Raw genomic sequence first — 21946 nt, 5'->3', positions numbered from 1 at the left:
TGGAGTCAAATAAGTGAAAAATTTTTTCCATTCTGACATGTAGAAAAGAATCTTTTAATATCTATTTTCGAGCTTTTATGAATTCAGTAACGTTTTTAAACCAGTAGTCCATTCAAATTAAAATGAATTTGTTATATACGACAGTTACAATTACTGTTTAATATAATGAAATACCTTATGAAGTAACTAACAATTCTTGTTTTTGATCCTAAGGCACTTTTTCAAAACTGTTATAGGATTCGTAGCATTTGTGATATAGAAATAAATAGTATCAAAGTTTTAACTAAAAATTTTTATATGAGTTTTAATAATTTGATAATGGAAATTTTATTTGAAAAATATTAGAAAGAGGTTAAATCTTTTTTTTAGTCAGAGACAATTACCTTGTATCAATTAATCTAGGAAGTGTTCCACTTCTGTTCTCTAAATATGACTACTTCACGCAACAAATAATCCTCCAGTGTGGGGTAGGCAGGAGTTCAAAATTTGTAATTTCTTCCTTCTTGATAATGGTACAACGTGAAAGACAAAACGTCTTAAAATACAAATTTCAACCATATAACATTGCATATGTGCATATATGTATATTTAAATATATATATATATATATATATATATATATATATATATATATATATATATGTTGTTATCTTTGTAGAACTGTTTTCTTATCCTGACAAAACATAAACATGAACATACTTTCCAAAAGCTCAGTTCTATTTGAAAATTTGAAATTTTAATGCCATTACAGTTTTACCGCCGACATACTCTATTATTAATAAAAAAGACTTTGAAATCATCAAAACTGTCTTCATATAAAGAAATGGTATATAATTGTATTAAAAATTTCATCTTCAATTTACAATAATAAGGATTTCGTAAAAAAAATCAATATAAAGAAAATAAACTTATAGAATAAATTATAATTTTTATATTGCCAACTACACTTTTGACTAGTTTCCTAACCAAATGTGTCATCCTTTGACTATTTTGAAAGTGCATTCATAATACCTTAGGAAGGAACCAGATCTTTTTGAAAAATATTTATACACTTTTCATTTATTCATAGTCATACAGGTGGTGTCATGGTTAAGGACTTTCATGAATTATGATGTAAGCTTTGATTCATGACTGGTCGGCCTTCAAGTTTACTATAATCCAAGTAGAATTCTTTCGCGACTTTTCGCCAATTTTGGGCATCGAAAAAGTAGTAAGTCCCCCGTTCGTACGTCGATGTCTTTTCCATTAAAACCATCCCTGGTACTTGCATTATCCAAACTTTTTCCTCTGTGTGATACCTCCACTGTCGACTGTAGCTGAAAAAAATTGAATTATCTAAAATATTTCAAAATATCTACATTGATTTAATAAATTTGAGTTTTCACTTCAAAAAAAGCAGAAATAATTTAAATATCCAAATTTCAGTTATGTTCACTGGATTTGTATCACTTATTATATAAGATATACAAAATTTACACAAAGCAAAGTATTCTCTTACTTATATTTATAATTGAGCTTAATGAACAAACAAAATCCAAAGAGGAGGTCCAAATATTCAAGGAAAAAAGCGATATAGAAAAATTTTTATAAGAATCTAAAAAAATATCAAGAAAACCTATTATATCATTACTTATCGATAAAAAATTGAGTTTTACAAAAGCTTCAGCACCAAAGTGCTTCATATTACCGTTAACAACAACGTAAGTATTTTAGTATTGAGAATGTGGCAAAATTAAACATTAAATTAAAGTATACTAACTTTAATCATTCCGAGCTTTCTATTACTTAGTTTTGCGGCAGTTTTAAATTGTGTAATTTCTTGTAAAAACATTAAATTCATAGGTTCATAGATGGGCTGCTAACCCGTTCCACCTCCCAACCTCCCAGGTGACTGAGCAGAGGCAATGATGTGAAAAAAACAGGCAATGATGAAGAAAAACTGATATTTAGGATCTTGATATTTTTTCATTTCTAATATGTCTCTCAGCTGGTGTAACAAACACTATCACCTCTCCTCCAATAAAACTATTGAATTGAATTTAATATATGCAGTTCTACACACAGCAAAAATAATCCATATGCAGTTATTAAAAAATAACTTACAGTTCGGAGGCAGCTGCTATTTGAAGTACATCACCGACATTATTGTAAAACATAAAAAATAACAAGTCGTCTTTATATCGACTCAATTGCATCGACGCCAGCTTATCCCTAAAACCAAAAATTCTATTAGATACAAAAAACATTAAACTTAATGTGATAGAGCTGATAGTACAACCAAACATATAAATACTGCTCTATATACATTTTTGCAACTGATTAATTAGGGAGATAAAAATGTTTCATTTGACAACCTATTTGTTTCAAATATCTTCCCAATGATTTTGTTTACAGAATTCATATCTGATTGTAATGATTAAAAATATTATGATCAATAATTTAATGTCACCATCCACCCGATTCCATATGCTGTATAGAAAAAGATTATGCATTCAAATGAAAATAAAATTTATTTTGGCTATGTAAATGGTTTTATTCAATTCCGATATTAACTGTGACATTTTAAGTGACTCCTAGACTTTAGGAATCGTCACATTTTTCATAACCTTCATATATCAGTTATGAAAAATAGTTATGTAAAAACTTTACGTAACTGTTGAAGTTTCAAAGAATAATTTAATTATTGTAAAAACTGCCAATTATTTCATTATTTAAACACAATCAACTCATTATTTTGATTCAATAGTATTTAAAGAGTTATAAACATTAAAAACAACATTATTAAAGACACAGTTATTTAAATTAATTCCATTTTCTGGGTGAATCTTCTCTTAAACTTCTTGTCTAATGTTAATTTCATTTGAAGTTATGATATTTACATGTATGCCAGTGGATGGGCCCAGAATGTTTTCTTAAATTCTTCTATTATTTTCTAATGAACTCTCAACATAGCTACACGGTTGGATTTTCATCCTCCAGTTTGCATTAATTTCAGAATGCCATCTCCTGAGTCTGTCAGGATAGACGCTAATAAGCGTCTGAAAAAATGTCCTGTGTATCCTTTAACATTAGGTAGATCCAGGTATTAAACAATCTCTGCTGGTAATTGTCCAATGGTATTTGTGTCCACGGGTTATAGTCACATTTTCCATTATAATATCACACAAAAAATTTATCGTGCTTTACAGAGGGAGGTCTAATATTTCTATACTTTTTGAGGTCAACAAGATTGATATCAGCAATATATCCAGCAGTAAACATCACTTCGCGAATAACGTGTGCTTTGTTTTCTGGGATTGCAAGTTTAGAAAAGTTGCCTTCATCAAATACGTCTTCTTCTCGTAGGAACGTCAGTTCAGCCTTCCTGCAGACTTCCACAATCCCTATTATCTATCATTGCAACCTAAGGAACAGATTTATTTAATAATTGATGACATATAAATGTTTCTACATTTTTGGGATGGTATCCTGCTGACCAGTTCTTCGGCCAAGCTAAAAGCATAGTGTACTTATTGTATATGGACATTTTTGCGCACGGTGAGTTCAGATCTCAACATTGAATATGTAGTCCACAAACTCGACGCCTTTAATGTTTTTAAATTTTCAAAATAAGCAAGTAGCACGTTTTCGTTGATGTTCGGGCCTGAATTTCACGTTCATGTTTATTATAATTTATGTAAAATTTCAAATTTGCTAATTTGCAAAACGGCGGCCAGTGAATATCATTGTTAAATAAGCAAAATAGTAATATTACCTTATCGCGTGATTTATAAGGTATTCAGGAGGTACGTGAAAATCTATATCTTGCGGCCGGCATGGGTGCTCCGCCCAGGGTCCAGCGAAAGTGGGATACAAATTGTCGGGTGAATTGAGATTCAGTCCTAGCGCAGTTAAATCTTGGCCCAGCGCTAGTGACACAAGATTTGGATCAGTCTCAGCTGCCCTGATAAAGGTTAATAAGCCGACTATACCGAATTGATCGTTAACCATACTTCCTGGAATATTCGTTACTCTACCATCCGGTGATGTTTGGATACCTAAAACAAACCAAAAAAAAGTTGTTTTCAATGTAATAAACATTTTAAATCAGATCGAATGGGCAACTAAGCGCAACGTGGTGATTAATCGGTTTCTGTTCAGCAAAATTGTCTGTCATTTTTGGAATGTAATCAACTTTAAGAATCATATTAATCAATTTATTTTTTCCTAATAATTTTTTTAGGTTAGTTACTAGTAGAATACAGAGTTTCAACATTTTGACCATAGATTAATACTGTAGATAAAAGATGGGGATTTAGTTTAAACAAATTATCTAATAGAAAAGGAAAATCATATATGTATGTAGCACCCGTGATATAAAAATTTTATTCAAGTTTCCAACCAGATTGTTGTTTATATGTAGTATTTAGCGATCGCACGTGCGCTTTCAATTAGCATTCCTATATAAGTAACACAGTGAATATAATCAAATTGTACTGAACACACTGTTTACACTCCTAATATCACCAACAGTTCCAGAAATTCCAACTTAATAATCATATTGATCTGAAATCAAGCAAATGAATCTTAAAAACAATAAGAATGGACAGAAAAATGTGAGATTAAAGTTATATTTTTTACATATAATATTGAAAATGAAATGTTATTTGTTGTACTCTTACTCAAGTAATTTAAATATATGATTTAACCTTATAGAGCGGGTTCTACAGTCACTTACCATAATTATCCGCAAAAGAATTCAACAACGAATGAAGAATATTCACAACATCGACGGCAGATGGCCTACATTGAGCTTCATTTTATATTTCAAAATACAAGTTTTTTATAACAGAAAATTGTTAAATTTTTTATTCCATTTTTGAGTTTTCTGTACATTTTTATTAAATAATGATCATTACAATATTTATTGTTATATTTGCTACCAAAGCGAGTTTAAATAAGTTTATCTCTTAGATAAAGACTGGAGATACATATTACTAACTTGAAGTTTATTCAACTTTCATATCGGATGTTAATTAATACTACCTGATAAAAAACATCATTGTAAGTTGATTTAAATCCAAATAGTTACGAAATGATATTAGTATACCACAGTCTATAATGTTTGACATTAAAAAAAATCCTAATAGACAAAAGATACAGTTTTGTTTAGGTCCAATTAACGAAGCTTAGAGGACTATTATTTAAAACTTAACTAAACTGATGAATTATCGGTGTTACTTGAATATACTTGAATATACTTAGAGACATTTTAAATCTATTCACTGTTAGCAACAAATGATTAAATTGAAACAAAATTCAGGAACCTTTAAAATTATAATGACCGAACCACACGTTTGCGAGGCTACAGGGGCTATCGACACCTCCTAGAAGTTCTCGACACGAGTCTGGGTGAACGGAGGAGATAGGAGAGTTAGTTATCCACACTCTTTATTTATCTATATTTAGGCCGTCACGTCCTTTGACTGGCGCCCGAAAATGTACACGGAGCGGAGCGACAGGGAGCCCACGCGAGTGAAAGCAAGCTCACCGTCCAAATTCTAGTATTCATGTTCCTCCCTGTAACTTCGTAGAGAAAGTGAATCGAACATAATATTGTAATAAAGAAGAATAAAAGGTTAGAATGTTAACACTGAGAAGAAATCATTCCATACACCTAACCGTATATGTTATGGGTCATTATACAACATGCTAAAAATTCTGGTGTATAGACTAAAATAAATAGCAAGGAAAAGTAGAAAATAAGGGTGAATTGGACACTTCATTAACAGGTAATGGTCTTCAAATTTAATGTTTACAGTGTTACGAATCAAATCCGCATTATATTGTAGTTTTTTCCTAATGCTACAGATATATATTTTGTCATTAATCATTTAAAAAAAATAATGATGGTTGAAAATTATTTTTGTAGCTAACGAAAAAATATCCTTTGATGACTTTAGTTTCAATTTTTTGAATGTTTGGAAATAAATAGTATGCTTATAACTGATATATTTTGAAGAATAGAAGTGAAATGATTTATTTGTTACAGGTGTTTCAATAAAAATTATATTGAAAGAAAAATTTCAGAAGGTTTATACCTGCTCGATACAAACGGTGAATTAAGCTTTTTATCTTTCAAAAAACGAGTCGAAAGGGTACCCGTTACATCTCTACCCCAATATCAAATCAGAGATATTCGGCAAATAGTACGAATAGTTACGAAGTGGATTGAACCAACAGCAGTGTGCCGATCAACTCGCTACGACTTTTGGTAATGAGGAACCAGATTGATAAACCAAAAAATTGACTGTTGTGTCGGAGGCATACTTGGGCACTACTTCCACTCGCATACATTCAATATTGCATGATTAATGTAGATAGAAACTGTTTTAGGACTTAGGGATTTAGTTTAAACACATTATCTAGTAAAAAACGAAAATCATATATGAATGTAGCACCCGTGATGTAAATATTTTTCCGACCAGATTGTTGTTTATTTGTAGTATTTATCGATCGCACGTGTCGTTGTTGTGTCGGAGGCATACTTGGTTAATAGTTCCACTCGCATACATTCAACATTGCATGAACATTTGGCTGACAAAAATATTTGTTCGCGTTGGATACCACATAATTTGACAATCGCTCAAAAAAGAGAGTGTCGATTGGTGCAGCGAAATGCTGAAAAATTTAATCCCAGAGCTTCAAAAGACGTCTAAAGGATCGTGACAAGCGACGAATCATGGATCTATGCATATGAACACGAAACTAAACAACAATGAGTCTTTCAAGACGAGATAAATCGGTTTTTTCGGAATAACAAGACATGTCGCCACCGTTCCGTTAGAGCTACGTAGAACGGTCAAATTTGAATGGTATACCAGCATTTGTTTTCCAGAAGACGGTTCATTCTCCATCACGACAATGTAAGCTCTCACACATCAGTTCAAACTAAAACGTTTTTGAACAGTAAAAACATTCAAGTGGTGGATCATCCGTCGTACAGTCCTTGTTTGATACCCAATGATTTCTTCTTATTCCCGCAGATCAAAAATTAATTTAGAGGTCAACGTTTTTCTATACGTGACGAAGCTTACAAATCACATGTTTTGGAGGTACCTCAATCGGAATGGAAAAAATGCTTCATAAATTGGTTCAAATACAAATGTATTGATCTTAATGAGGAATATTTTGAAAAATAATGAAATTTATATCTAATTATAAATATTTGTTTTCATTTATCTACCTCAAATCTTCAGTAGCAACCCTCGTATACGATTTTCATAAAACATAAAAGTTTGTGTCAAAAAATTAAAACTGATTTGAATCCTGTCAGAAACCTAAAGATTTATTACTATTGCTAGTTTGATATTTGAATCAAGTACAAAAACAGGAAATTATCATCCTGGAATGAATTTAGTGAATTAAGGAAAACTGATACCAAATCTACCCTTCATAATCATTAGTGACAGTACATCTTATCATTTAGAACTATTTAATTCTGCACCTAATAGCAATGACCTATAGAAAACAATATTATTCTCAATTCTAACAGCGTTTAATAAACAATCATTATAAAAATTGACGAAGTTTTGTTACATGTATCAACTTGTCATGTCAAAAGTACACAAGCTCGTATCAGAGAGACACTATACTGTTGGTACATGAGATGATCGAGCATCTGCTCTGTCGGTGCCCTTTTAACGTGAAAACAATGTTAAGCGCTTAGGGATCACGCAATAGATTGCCTCGAAAATAATACAGAATTAAGAAATAGAAAAAGTAAAAAGCTTTATGCTGGTTTGGAAATGCTTGGAGAGAAGCTAACTAAAGATGGTTAACTAATTAGTTAATTAAGTTTCTAAATGGTGGGAAATGAAGGGTAACACAAAGGGCCTCAGGCCGCCGAGTGAACCAAGACCAATCAAAATCGAGGTTGCCCTTATTAACCTACCTAAGTTTCATCAGTGTTTCTAATCTTAGATGTGAGAGCGAAACAAAAAACCAATGGCTCTTCTTAGACGAGTCAACCCAAGAAAAATTCATTTAAAAATATAAAGAACTGATTATATGCAGGCAGTTTCAAATTTTTAAATTTATTTCAAAACCATCGGTTCTATGCTTCGAGAACTACCAAACTAACTATGTGAAATATTGGAGCTTATCGCGCCGAAAAAAAAAATTCTCTTACCTGATTTTGACCCGCTTTTATCTCCTTCCTTCGAATTAATACCATCTCCTGCACCACTACTCACTCCTTTATCCCCTGAGGTATTACTGCCAGGAGATGCACCTTCTCTATTTTGTGTACCAGGTAAGGCAGGAAAGTCTTCAGATGACATGGTGAACTCACTCGCTTCCGAAGTGGGTTGCTTCACCATACCTACATAGGGTTTACCACCAGGCATCGGACTTGGTTGGGGAACGTTATCACCTGAATTTCTGTTTGTTAATGAAGGAAATTCGCTAAGGTCTAAGAGAGATGGAGTGTTCGTATCACCAGAACCAAAAACGGAATTAAAGGAACTATAACCTCCTAAGGTACTCATGTGACCCATTTGATTAGAATTTCTAGAAGATAAATAAGATTATGATAACAAAGCATCTACATTAAACATATAGTTTGGATTGATACGGATACAATGACATTTTGAAAAATTTTGATTAATAATAAAGCCGTGTTTAAAATAATTTTCCAAAAAAAAATTGTATTGGTTAACTAATTAATTGTTCTTTTTCCAGTACTTGTATATTGTTTATTGATCATGATTATTATTAATAAGAAGTATACTGAGCTATGAAATTACTTTTGGATTTACCAGGTTTATTTGTTAGCCTAATATATGAAATTTGTTGCAGTTACGTATTTAGATGAAATTCGATCTTTACCCGATAATTTTTGTGTAAGTTATATAAAATATACAGATAAATAAATATATAGAACATTGAAAATGGTTAATGGCCAACATATGATGAATCAGTCCAATATGCTCCGTTAAAATATTCAGATGTGAGTTTAAAATTTATACTTGGTTTTAAAATATCCAATATTTCAAAACCAAGTATAAATTTTATATATATATATATATATATATATATTACAATTGCATACTCTAGAAGTACGAAACCAAAGGTTTATTGTAATAATTTCTAAAATAATAAAGACTCGATATAAAAAAAGATAAACGACATTTTTTCTTACTTTACTCATTTAGATCATTAAATTTAAATAAATTTTCGACTTCGAATTTCAGATGTTTGCTTACTAGGTAGTAGAAAATTGGTATTAAGTACGTAAAGTCTTGTACGACGTTAATTATAGAAAATGCATACATCAGGATTGTTCCAAATAAACTATTAATTAAAAAAATGAGCTCTGAAAATTCACAGATGTTTTAATGCCCTCCATACAGATCACCCAACAAAGCGAAAAAATGATTTGGTTGAAAAATCTTGAAAAACAAGCAGAAATTGTGGTGGATAATGGAATTTGGAAATAAATTTGCACATATTTTTTTACATATTAATTTAAAAGAAATGCTTATAAGATATTCACCTTAGACCCTGATATGGGTGATTCCATTATAACTGTGATATTCAATGTCCTGTATTGTTTTTTTGTACTAGTCATTAATTAATAATCAATTAATAAAAATTTTGTGTTAATTGAATAATTCTTAAGATATTTAAACATTATTTTTATACAATATAACTTGCCACTTAAAGAAAACTTATACTACATCACTTGAATGTCAGTACCGTGTCATGTCCATTCCTAGAATTTACCGATAAATTATTAATTTTTTTTGTCGTAACAAATGATTTAAACTAATTACCTTATAAATTCTAATGTTTATGATCAAACTGAGGAAAATTGATGCACTTGTTGTTTAATATCTTAAGTTACCATGTCAGTACCGTGGATAAATGAGTCAGTACCGTGGAACTCAAAATCCGACATTTGTGTCTTGCTCGTGATACTTTGAAGTTGTAGTAAATTCCTCTTAGAGTTTTATTTTTACAGTAAAATAGATGAATAATATGCATAAAAAAGTTAGAAAAGTTAAATTTTAAAATCTTGAAATTTTGAATACAAAAAATCACAGTTAGAACGGAATCACCCATATGTGATTTATGATCCAAATGATTTTTGTTTGTTGAACGAATAAGTATCAAACAAATAAGGAGAGGAAAAGATGGTATACACGGTATACCAACATTTGTAAATGACTATCTGCAAACAAGTGAAATTGCTCTTAACTAGAATCACACGTGCGCACGCTTATCGTCTCAAATTATTTGCGCTTCATGCCAAACGGTTTAGTATTGAAAAAAATCGGCTGCAAATGGAACTTGCTCGGTAGTCAGTAAATCTAATGAACGACAAGACAGAAATTTCTGTCAAGATAGAAAATTGTTTTGGTGAAACGTAAAGGTTATGCTTACTATGCTCTTTGATTTTAATAGCATATTAGTCAATTAGTACTATCTACAAATTCAACGCCGTTTGCCAGAACCAAACCGAAAAAACGGATTTATTGAAAAACAATACAACAATAAAAATTCACAACAATTTGAATGACAATCATACTTTGGACATATTCTTAAATTGTATTTTGACCATAATTTTAGACTCCGATGATGGATGCATAAGACTTCGAAAGCTTGGATTATGTATTGTTGATGGGCCACAGGATCTCAGCTGTTTCCAAGACATCGCCGAGGACATCTTCAGTTCGACTACTTATGAACGAAGGACTGGGCAATGGACTAAAATACTTTTCATGGATGAGTCGCGATTTTGACGACCTGTTTTACCCGATAGCCTTCATACTTTCGAATTGCACTTCCCGAAGTATTTTATATGATACTACAAGAATTAGTTACAAGCCTTATTGATTCCATGCAACATCGAATGAATGCAGTAATTTTGGCTTAGAAAGATATTAAATATTAGATTAAAACTAAATATCTTTCGATGATTATTCTGATCCTTTCCAATGTAATTTATTATATTCCTTTTACTCCGCCCCAGACCCACTTCTCCAAGAAAGTTAACACATTTCTACCAAATTTTAAAAGAAAGATTATTTAACCTCTGCAAACCACTGATTTACCGCACATATGACTTCAATATATGTTATCGTTCACCACACAAGTGTTTTTCAAGTTTGTGAAACCCAGAAGGTAAATCTGTAGAATGTGGCAGATGCTATTTTCAAGCATGCGCAGTATAGATAAAGGGTCTCGAACGAGACAGACACCGTAACGTAGAGACGTTTTTTCCCATAAGAACTGTCCATAAAGGAATATTATATATATGCTTGTCAATATTCCGTTAAAAGACGACAGCAAATAAATGTCTTTTCGATTTTGTTTGTAGGCGTTGGTTGGTGACACCCCTCGTTCTAATACTGATGTATCCACCAATTCTTTGTGAATTGGCATCTGAATTTTATGTACCAAAATTTACTCTGGAATAATGAGATATGACTGTACAATTAGAGATTTTTTATAGATGGTCTATGGTAACATATCGCTATATAATAAGTTCCATAATATACATAATAAGTAACAACGTAGGGTGATGATAAATAATTGTTTGCTGGATCAGGGGCGCAGAAAAGGGAACAGCCTTCTTGTGTAGGTTTTACTAGTCAAAAATTAAAAACCCGCATTTCTTTACACAAAAGTAATAATATTAATTTCCAACAGAATTTCTTTAGTGAAACATGTGGTGGTTAAAGACCATTTTATAGATTTTCATTAAGTCAGTATTCGTCTCACATATCTCAAGAGCAAAATATCAATAACAAACAAGTGAACATAATAAATTTAACAACTTCTTGTTTCTAATAATATTAATCAAATAAATAAGATGTAATAAGATTGAATGTTTTAAACATTTGAATAACTCAATTTGTGTTCTTTCTATTATTATAGATAATAATTTTTATACAAAGTTTCGATAATATATTTCAATTTGATATTTAGAAGTATATTTTGCAATTTTCAATAAATTTGTAAATCAATCTCGATTCTCATTCTTAAAATTGAGAATAAATAGAAAAGAAAGTTTGATAAATAGTATATTGCCGCTTTTCCAATATTTCCTTGTTATATACGAGGCATATTTTTTAAGTAAGTACCGCTTTGGAATTAAAAAAAGAAGTGCAAAGATATCGCAATAATCTTATTTTTACATGAAAGCCTGTACCTTAATCTACTTTTCTACATAATTTCCGTGAATATTGAGGCACTTGTCATAACGTGGCACCAGTTTTTGACTTGTTAACCACTGTATCACAACTGTTTTGACTTCGTTATCGTTTTGAAGACGCTGACCGCCCAGGTGTTTCTTCAAGTGCAGGAGCAAATAGTAGTCGCTGGGCGCCAGATCAGGGCTGTAGGGAGGATGATCTGGAGTTTCCCATTGAAAAGATTTGATGAGATCTTTGGTCCGATTAATCACATTTAGACAGAAATTGTTTGCTTAAACTTCACTTTTTGGGTGATGATGAATGTCGCCATTCCATAGATTGTTGTTTCGATTCTTTTGTGACATAGACCACCCATGTTTCGTCACCAGTAACAATTTGGTCTAAAAAATCTTCACCTTCATTGTGGTACCGCTCAAGGAAAGTCAACGCACTGCCTAAACGTTGGGTTTTGTGCAAATCCTTAACCTTTATGACTCATAATGTTTGGTCCGTAAACTTCACAGATCTCACGATGAATATCGATCGGTTTTACGCCTTTAGCACTAAGAAATCGTATAACAGCCCGTACTTCACAATCGGCGGGACTCACGATTATCGGAGGCATCTTAAACACTCAGTGAACAACGTACACAATGAAGAATTAGACTGTAATGGCGTCAGGGCGTAGACAATGTAGGTAACCAGCGCGCATGTGCGGAAAGCCGACCTTGGGGTTGCGGCGGCGGAATCGCAAAACGGTACTTACTTAAAAAATATGCCTCGTGCATAATTATTGAAAGTATTTATAAGAAGAAATGTTAAAACTAATAATAAATAGAGATTGACAGTGACAGCTATGGCAACTTTCCAGTTTAAGATTTTGATATTGATAGAAAGAAGACTCACAGTAATGAATAATACATACTAAAAATAAGTGGTATTGGTAACCAAGGGACACAATACAATTTTTTGTATAACTGCCATTAAAAGTCAACATTGTTAAAAGTGGAAGCGCGTTGCAAAAATATTTTTAACACAGTTTTGTGATTATTTGAACATTGAAATGCATTTTGAAGGTTAATGTCATTCCAAATTCGCATTTCACTCACAAAATAAAACATAACTTTAAACACTCATATCATAAATAACTAGACTGATTATTGAGTAGTAAGAAATTGGAGGCAATATTTAGAAAAAAATTTGTAGATTAGCATTGAAATAAGGAAACATAATGTTATTGTTGTATTTAGTATTAACAGAAGACAAGTGAATGAAAAAGAAGAATTGTAAACCTGGAATGGAAGTACATATGAGAAAGAAGTGTCGGTAGAGAAGAAATTTATCTAATAAACTGTTAATTGGAAAGTAAGTTAATACTTTGATTTGAAATTTATTTTATTTTATATACTTGTTAGTAACAAGTGTGTAACATAGCCTTTTTCTGACGAATGTGAATATTACATGATTGTCAATATTTTTTCTACTACCGAAAGTTTTATCAAAGTACAAAAGTGTTATAGTAATTTTTTTACGCAGTATTTAGTAATAACATATTGTGCAACAAGTGGGAAAAGTACTTTCCTTTTCCCACACTATACTTTTTCTACAACCGCACAAATTGAAAAATTAAAAGTAATGGAAATTAATTTTTATTTTTATGATTAGTAAAACCAAAATAATACCTAGTATCCTCTTAACTGTTAAATAATATTCAATTATTAGCAACGTTAATTTTATTTTTAATAGACTCTTCGACGAATCCTCTTAACTGTTAAATAATATTCAATTATTAGCAACGTTAATTTTATTTTTAATAGACTCCTCGACGTATCCTTCTGCCATGGTACTGGATTGCAATCCTCCATGGCGCTTCAAAGTTAATTTGTCCCCTGCATTTTTTAAAATTGTTGCCGAAGAACGTCTGAAGTAGACCAAAGTGTAGACGCCTTTGAAGTTTTCGACAACTTTTCAAAGTATACCAAAAATACAGTTTCCGAAAAAGATCTGTTTTTTGTGTTTCTTCTCCTTTCCACAAATTTCTCGTATGCTAATTAATATTTTTTTCTTGAAATTTCCGGTAACAAATGTAAAGTTACTTTCGCTGCTTTTTTCGGTATATCTGGCGGAGTATTATCAAAATCGTCACTACTTCAGTATCCCATATTATTTATTATAAATTGGTATAATTATGTCCTAAGAATTTAAAAAACTTCTATAATCTGACAGTTGTGTCAACTATTTAAAGTTGACAATAGCCAACTAAGTTTTCAACGATATTTGTTGATTCTCCATATAAATTTATGTGGTGTGGGCAAAGTGTTTTGAGAAACAATATTTCTCACAGTGTGAGCAAAACGTGATTTTGAAATTAAGTTAGCTATGAGAAATAGCCGTTGTAGAAAAAGTATGTTTCTTTACGCACTAGTGCGTTTAATTTTTCCTTACAAGAAACTATAACGATATATTCGAAAAAACAAAAAATTGGATGGGAGCGACTTGAACCTGGGAACTCCCAAGTGTGAGTCTCTCACTTTAGCCATTACGCTAAGGAACCTTTAATAACAATTTTTTTACTCACCAATTCGTAAAGTGAAGTGTGCCTAAGAACGTACTTTACACACGGTAGAAGAAAAAATTATTATTAAAATGTCAGCCAGTAATGTCACCAGATATGTCAGTGAGTAGTGAAATTAGACATCAGTTTATCTATCTTGAAAATTTTTTAATTCTTGTTTATCTTTAGCTAATAATAATTCATTTTGTTGTAAACAACTCATGCCATTGATTGTTAATTTTTGGTTATATTTATCTTGAGTTGATATTTTTGTTTTTAAAATCAAATTCGTGCTTGTGTAAAGCAGTTGATGAATTTTTAGTAAACTTGTTCCGTATTTTAGTTTTTAATTATTGCATAGTAATTTTCAAACAATTTAAACTTTTTTTAAATTTTGTTAATAACAGGGGAGAGGTTAGTGTATCCTCTGATTTTTTACATACGCTGACGTTGTGTTTAGATAAGATATATTTCAGTTTTTTTGATTATTGACTAGTGGAAGGTACAACGGTTTATGATTTATTTTTTCTTGGTTTGGATTTGTTTGAAAATTTGCTATTTAGTTATTATTATTGTGAAATCCATATAGACGTTGTTAAATGATTCCATTATTTTAAGAATGTTGATACGATCCCGTTATTTACATAATTATAAAACAAAACTAAGGACACAAAAAATTACATGGTGTATATTCCACACTATCTTTAATATATACTAATATTTTTTGCAAACCTGAAATATTGGCAAGGTACGATAATTAATGAAAAACCGGTATGAATCAATTTTCACATCGTAAACAAGAAAAAATTAGCTAGTCGTTTCAATTCAGGGAATACTAGCTTACCATATTTTGGGATCTGGAGTTGGGTCGAGAGTTTTCGGTATATTAATGGCTTGTCCTTTTATGTACATTATAGTTGCCACTGAAGGTCATACACACACACACCCTCGCTCCCCCATATACACACACTTTATTACCTGTTCAAGATTCCATAGCATTTAATACACACAGCTTACTTCAAATATCATTTTATCTCTTTAGTGGAATTCAATATATGAAAATTGATTTGACAAAACCAAACTCCACCGAAGCCATATACGAGTTGTGTTCAGAAAATAATAGAAATTTGAGTTTAGAAAAATATTTATCATTGTTGATTTTATTGTCCTTACTAGTATGTAATTTCGAATGGTATTGCGGGTTGAGGATACAAAACAAAACCGTCCAAGAGTTTTTTAAAATGCCAATGTTTCGATCTTTTATTTGATATGTATCAAGGCTAAAAATATATGGTACATTATAACTGAAACGTTGATGAAGATAAACAAGTAAACAAAAAAATGTGAAATTAGCAGTAAAACAATAATCAAATAGTGTATCAATATAAATATCTATTACATATATATATATATACAGTGCTTTTCAGATAAAAGTATCCACCTTTAATAACTTTTGTAATACTGGTATTTAGAAAAAATCCAAAAACACGTCAATTTATGTTGGAAGGGGCAAGCATTATGGCTTATTTAAACTTACTGGAAAAGCCACCCCCTCACCCCTAGCAGCATCCCCTTTATTTTTTTAAATTACTTTTCATATTTTTTATGTAAAATTTGGATACTCCTCTTTGAGCTGATTTCAAAAATGTATAATACTTGTAGGTTAAAGTGGTTAGTTTATGAGATAAACAATTTTTCTTTTAAGAGCACAAATTTTACTTATTATTTACTTTCACCTTATTTGCCTGTACTAAAATGGGTTGTACAACAGTTCAAACTCTTTAATCTTTTTAACTGTGCTATTTATTCTACTTAAAAAATCCAAACAACAAAAAACTCTACTTTTTATTAAAGTTTGACATTGTCAACTAGAATTTGTAGTCACTATTGATAGTGTAATTTGATACATTATTTATTTTGTTTCTCTGAAATGGTTTACTCTTTGCAAGAAAGAATTGAAATTGTAGATTTATACTACCAAAATAATAATTGTGCAAGAGCTGCTGCTAGAATATTAAATTAAATTAAATTAATTAAATTATTAAATTAAAATATCCAAGTGGCAATTTTAGGGCAAGTCAGCTTAGAGGCTCAACAACCCCAATCGTTGTCAACAATAAGTAGAGCGATCGGTGTTTCATCTTCTACAGTTTTCCGAGTTCTACATAAATTCAAGTACCACCCATACAAAGTTAAGTTGGTGCACGAGTTGAATGAAGATGATTTTGATCGTCGTCTAGAGTTTTGCGAATCAATGACGCAAATTATCAATAACAATCCACAATTGTTAAACAATATTTGCTTTTCTGATGAATGCTCATGGTCATTAAATGGCTTAGTAAGTAGGCATAATTGTAGATATTGGGCTGAAAGTGATCCACATATTATGCGTGAATTCCATACACAACATCCCCAAAAGTTAAACGTTTGGTGTGGTATCCTAGGTGACCACATTGTCGGACCTTTCTTCATCAACGGAAATTTAAATGGTGAATCATATCTTGAGTTACTCAGGGAAGGGGTTGACCCACGTATTACAACAATAATAGAAAATGATGATAACCTTTCCGAAGATTTACTGGTATTTCAACAAGACGGAGCTCCCCCACACTATGCTATGTCTGTCCGACAATTTTTAAACGAAACATTCCCCGCTCGTTGGATAGGTAGAAGGGGGCAGATGATGGAGTGGCCACCTAGGTCACCGGATCTAACACCCCTAGACTTCTTTTTATGGGGGTATTTAAAAACAAAAGTTTATGCTACCCAACCAGAATCTCTGGATGATTTACGAGAGAGGATAGAAAATGAATGTCGACAATTAAATCCAGCCGTATTAAGCAATGTCAGAGAGGCATTTCAAAATAGATTATACCATTGTATGGAAGTTAATGGTACTCATTTTGAACACTTATTGTAACTTCATAATAAATAGCACAGTTAAAAAGATTAAAGAGTTTGAACTGTTGTACAACCCATTTTAGTACAGGCAAATAAGGTGAAAGTAAATAATAAGTAAAATTTGTGCTCTTAAAAGAAAAATTGTTTATCTCATAAACTAACCACTTTAACCTACAAGTATTATACATTTTTGAAATCAGCTCAAAGAGGAGTATCCAAATTTTACATAAAAAATATGAAAAGTAATTTAAAAAAATAAAGGGGATGCTGCTAGGGGTGAGGGGGTGGCTTTTCCAGTAAGTTTAAATAAGCCATAATGCTTGCCCCTTCCAACATAAATTGACGTGTTTTTGGATTTTTTCTAAATACCAGTATTACAAAAGTTATTAAAGGTGGATACTTTTATCTGAAAAGCACTGTATATAACCGAATAGGACACACTGCATCTAAGACAAACTATATAACATAAACAAACAAGAACATTGTTAAATAAAACAGCAGAACAATGAAAATGTTATTTAGAGAAACCAATATATACACATATAATTAAAACCTATGCAAATAACATACCTTTTTAAATTATTAGACGTCAGTCAAAAGATAAAATACCTAACCTAAAATACTTATATACATATTCCGCACGAAGAGATAATTCTCCTGTTAAGATACATCTATCAGTAAAGGAATACTTGCAAATATTTTCTAATAATAACAAAAGCATTAACGGTAGAAATTGTTGGAATTATTCTAATAATTATTACCATCAAATACTAGTCCGGTCATAGTGGGTTGTCTTATAAATATTCAAAAGATGATTATATTGAACTCCAAGATTGGCCACAACTTTACGGTTATTAACTGTATGATTCAGTTTTAAGTATATCATTTCGCTGATAGTTCTTTTTGCATTTTTATGTTCTTTATCTAGAATTTTCACATCATCAAAATTAAAGATGTTACAATCGGTGGAATGATGTTGAGCCAGAGCTATTTTATCTTTTTTGTCCTTACTATGTTCTCCATAATCATATTCATGCTGGTATATTCTGGATTTCAAGTACTGTTCAGTTATAACAATTTAACTCTTATTGCACACTAAACAATTTATTTTATAAATCACATCTGAATGCTGGAGTTTCATATGTGTGAATAAGTTACCAACTTTGATTAAAGGGTAGAAAATATTTATACAACATTGATGTTGTATAAAGTCCCAATTAGATAAGATACCATTGGTGCTAACGGTTCTTCCAATCCTTGTAACACTTCAAATCATTTAGAATTTAGCCATTAGCTCTTTCGTATGCTATTAGTATCATGTATGCTTATAAAACTATTATCCGTCAACATGCCCTTTGTTTTGGGAAATAGGAAAACCTTTACATTTCACAGGACTTTTCGAGACTTTATCCCTTTTGGCCAATCCGAATGTCTCCACGGGGAATATTAAGTTTTAGTTAGAATATCGTATCCATGTTTCGTAAAACACGTGATTCTGTATCGTCGTTGATTTTATTTGTTGACATATAAGCACCTTCCATTAGCTGCTAATTTTATTTAAAATTCATATTTCACAACAAACTTAGTTTTTACATGTTTCATTCACAAAAACATTCTAATAAATTTATGGTATGAGCCTATTGATCATCAACAATTGTTTGTGATCGGATGATTTTTCATTAAGATTAATTTCAGTTTTTCCACGATTTTATCGGTTGTTAATGTGCTAGGTCATCCAAGGCTTTCGTCACCATTATCTTGAAAGTTTTCATTTACCTACATACTAAATGCAAATTTGCTATAGGCTTTTGAGCACCCTCTAATTCGTCAAAAACAAAACATATTTGTATAATAAAAAAATTTAAAAACAGCTAAGTTCGCCCATTATAAAAATTCTTTTTTTTTTCTGAACATACCTCGTCGATTCATTCACCCACAAATTATTGTTTTGAACAACATGCCAAAAATTTTAATTGAAAAATAAGATTTAAAATTATTAGGGGATTTTTCCTATGTATTCATAATTGTATATAAAATGAATTTAAACCGTTATTTCACTAGCCCATTTTATATATTTACTTACGATATCATCTATTTTGTATAACACTGCTTGTTTTGATTTGTGTGCTTGATATATTTATAAAGCTAAGGTTCTACAAATCACTCGTTTAACAAATTTATTAATTTCATATAAAGTAAATATCTCGTTAAAAAAATTAATTATCAGCTACAATTACGATTTACATTTTAATATTTGGAAATATTCGGCGGCGAATATTAGGAAAACATTTTTGAATATTTATTGCATGATTCGATTAAATTGTTGGAATTTCGTTTAAAAAGGTGTACTGAAATTCATATTGACATGTACCTATTAATCTTAATTATTTGTCAACTCAGATGGGTAGTTCGTACCATTTAGGGAAATATGTTCTTTACGTGTTTACGTGAAAAGTAACCCATATAAATACGGGATAGAAATTAAGGCAAAGACTGATATTAAAAATTCATATAGTATGAAGTTACAAGTTTATATAATATGTATGCAATAAATTCAATTTTAGCGGTATTATGTGAAACAGGTCGATTTTTATTTTTAGATTGACAATTTAAAATATGATAATTTTATCTCCTCCTTAATAAGAAAGTGGATCGTTTGGCACCTTGTTGGAAAGGAATTTTAATCTCCTGTTCAGCAATATAAAGTTTTTTAAATTTGTTGCAATTATAACTGAAAAATTAATTTCTAAAATGTAAAATTTTGATAATGTCACTATCACAAAACTTTACGTGGAATGAAAATAATAATGTCGCATAATATTTAGAATGTATTGTGCAATGTATTTACAATTAAATGTTCAAAATTCAAAATTACTTCCGTTATCCTATAATTTAAATCAGCAATATTGTCTGGTCTATCAGATATTTTCGTATCTGTTCTGCTAAACATCAGTAAAAAATTTTACAAAATAAATATTCGTCAAAAAGCCAAATAAACAATTGATATGAATCTAGTAGGCTGCTGTCATTTAGGCATTTAAAGTTACTAAAAGACGTCACTATAATATTTGTGTGCTTATTTAATTTAATTACGGCTCATTTGTCTGAGACTGGAAGTTGTGGTAACAAGAGCAAAAGGGATATTGTCAACTTTTTAATAATAAATACTCTGGTCAACACGTTTCGTAGTTAGCAGAATTAAAAAAACAAGTTTCGTGAAACTGGAAATGTAAAAAATTATTGAAAAACCAGGTAGAAATGTTCAATTTACTGATGAAAAAAAGTTACATGTAGGTACATTTAGAGATCGAGGAAAATCCGCATAAAACAACTCGAGAACTTGCCGCCTACAATAATGTGAGTAAATCATCTATTTTGAGAGTTTTGTATAAAGAAAAGTACCACTCTTACAAAGTTCAGTTGATTCAGGAAATAAATGAAGGTAATCCTGATAGAAGACAAGTAAATTGATGATGGACAGAATGAACGCAGATTCATAAACGAAATACTTTTTTCTGATGATGCGACGTTTCATTTAAACGGAACGATTTTCAAACAAAATTGTAAATATTGATGCAGAGAAAACTCTCACTGAATGTGTGGGACTCATACTCAATATCCTAAAAAAGTGAAAATTTGGGCGGATATCATAAACAATAAAATTATTGGAGGTTTTTTTTTTGAGGACACTGTTAATGGTGAGGTTTATCTAGATTTTTTGATTATCTTCTTAGTACCTACATTAAAAAGCCTTTTTCCTGATGTTCATCATCCAAATGAGATAGATCAATCTATTTACTACCAACAAGACGAAGCTCCACTGCACGTACAGTTACAAATTATTTAAACGAGATTTTTCCCAATAGGTGGATTCGAAGAGGTGGAACAGATCGAATGACCGGGTAGATCCCCCGCTTTGACTTTTGGTCATTTTGAACATTTAATGTAATTGTAAGTACATTGCAAAATACATTCCAAATATTATGCGACATTGTCATTAAAAAAAAAACTATATTGCTTAACAGAGGACTGAAATCCCTTTCTAACAAGGTGCCACACGACCCCCCTTCTTTTTTGAAATTTTCGAGGGAGTGCTGGAGGGGGATAATATTTTCAAACTGTAAATTGTTAGTTTAAAAATAAAAATCTACCTGTTCCAGGTTTTTTGTTCTGTTTGTACTTATGCATTCGATGATGAGAATAAACCATTTAAATAACCACACTTTATACTTCGCTAAACGTTACAAAGGTGTAGATAAAATTGTGAACCAATATTCTACACGAAAGATTTGCATTTGCAATACATGACCAA

At 31.0% G+C, this 21946-nt stretch overlaps 1 protein-coding gene across 1 annotated transcript in view; it reads right to left on the bottom strand.

Annotated features, from left to right (window-relative positions):
• Window positions 1-810: 810 nt before the first annotated feature.
• The window catches only part of LOC130891494 (CCR4-NOT transcription complex subunit 2), a 34433-nt gene continuing 13297 nt past the window's right edge, over window positions 811-21946 (bottom strand). The window contains exons 2-5 of the mRNA XM_057796284.1: window positions 8171-8550; window positions 3755-4037; window positions 2104-2211; window positions 811-1316 (exon numbers count right to left, since the gene is read on the bottom strand). Coding sequence (XP_057652267.1) covers window positions 1100-1316; window positions 2104-2211; window positions 3755-4037; window positions 8171-8550 — 988 coding nt within the window. The 3' untranslated portion in view covers window positions 811-1099. The remainder of the gene's footprint in view (window positions 1317-2103; window positions 2212-3754; window positions 4038-8170; window positions 8551-21946) is intronic.

The sequence above is a fragment of the Diorhabda carinulata genome, chromosome 3 (assembly GCF_026250575.1).
Source record: "Diorhabda carinulata isolate Delta chromosome 3, icDioCari1.1, whole genome shotgun sequence".
Taxonomy (NCBI): Eukaryota; Metazoa; Arthropoda; class Insecta; order Coleoptera; family Chrysomelidae; genus Diorhabda; species Diorhabda carinulata.
Note: the sequence above shows the minus strand (reverse complement) of the source record. Positions and strands in the feature narration are given on the sequence as shown.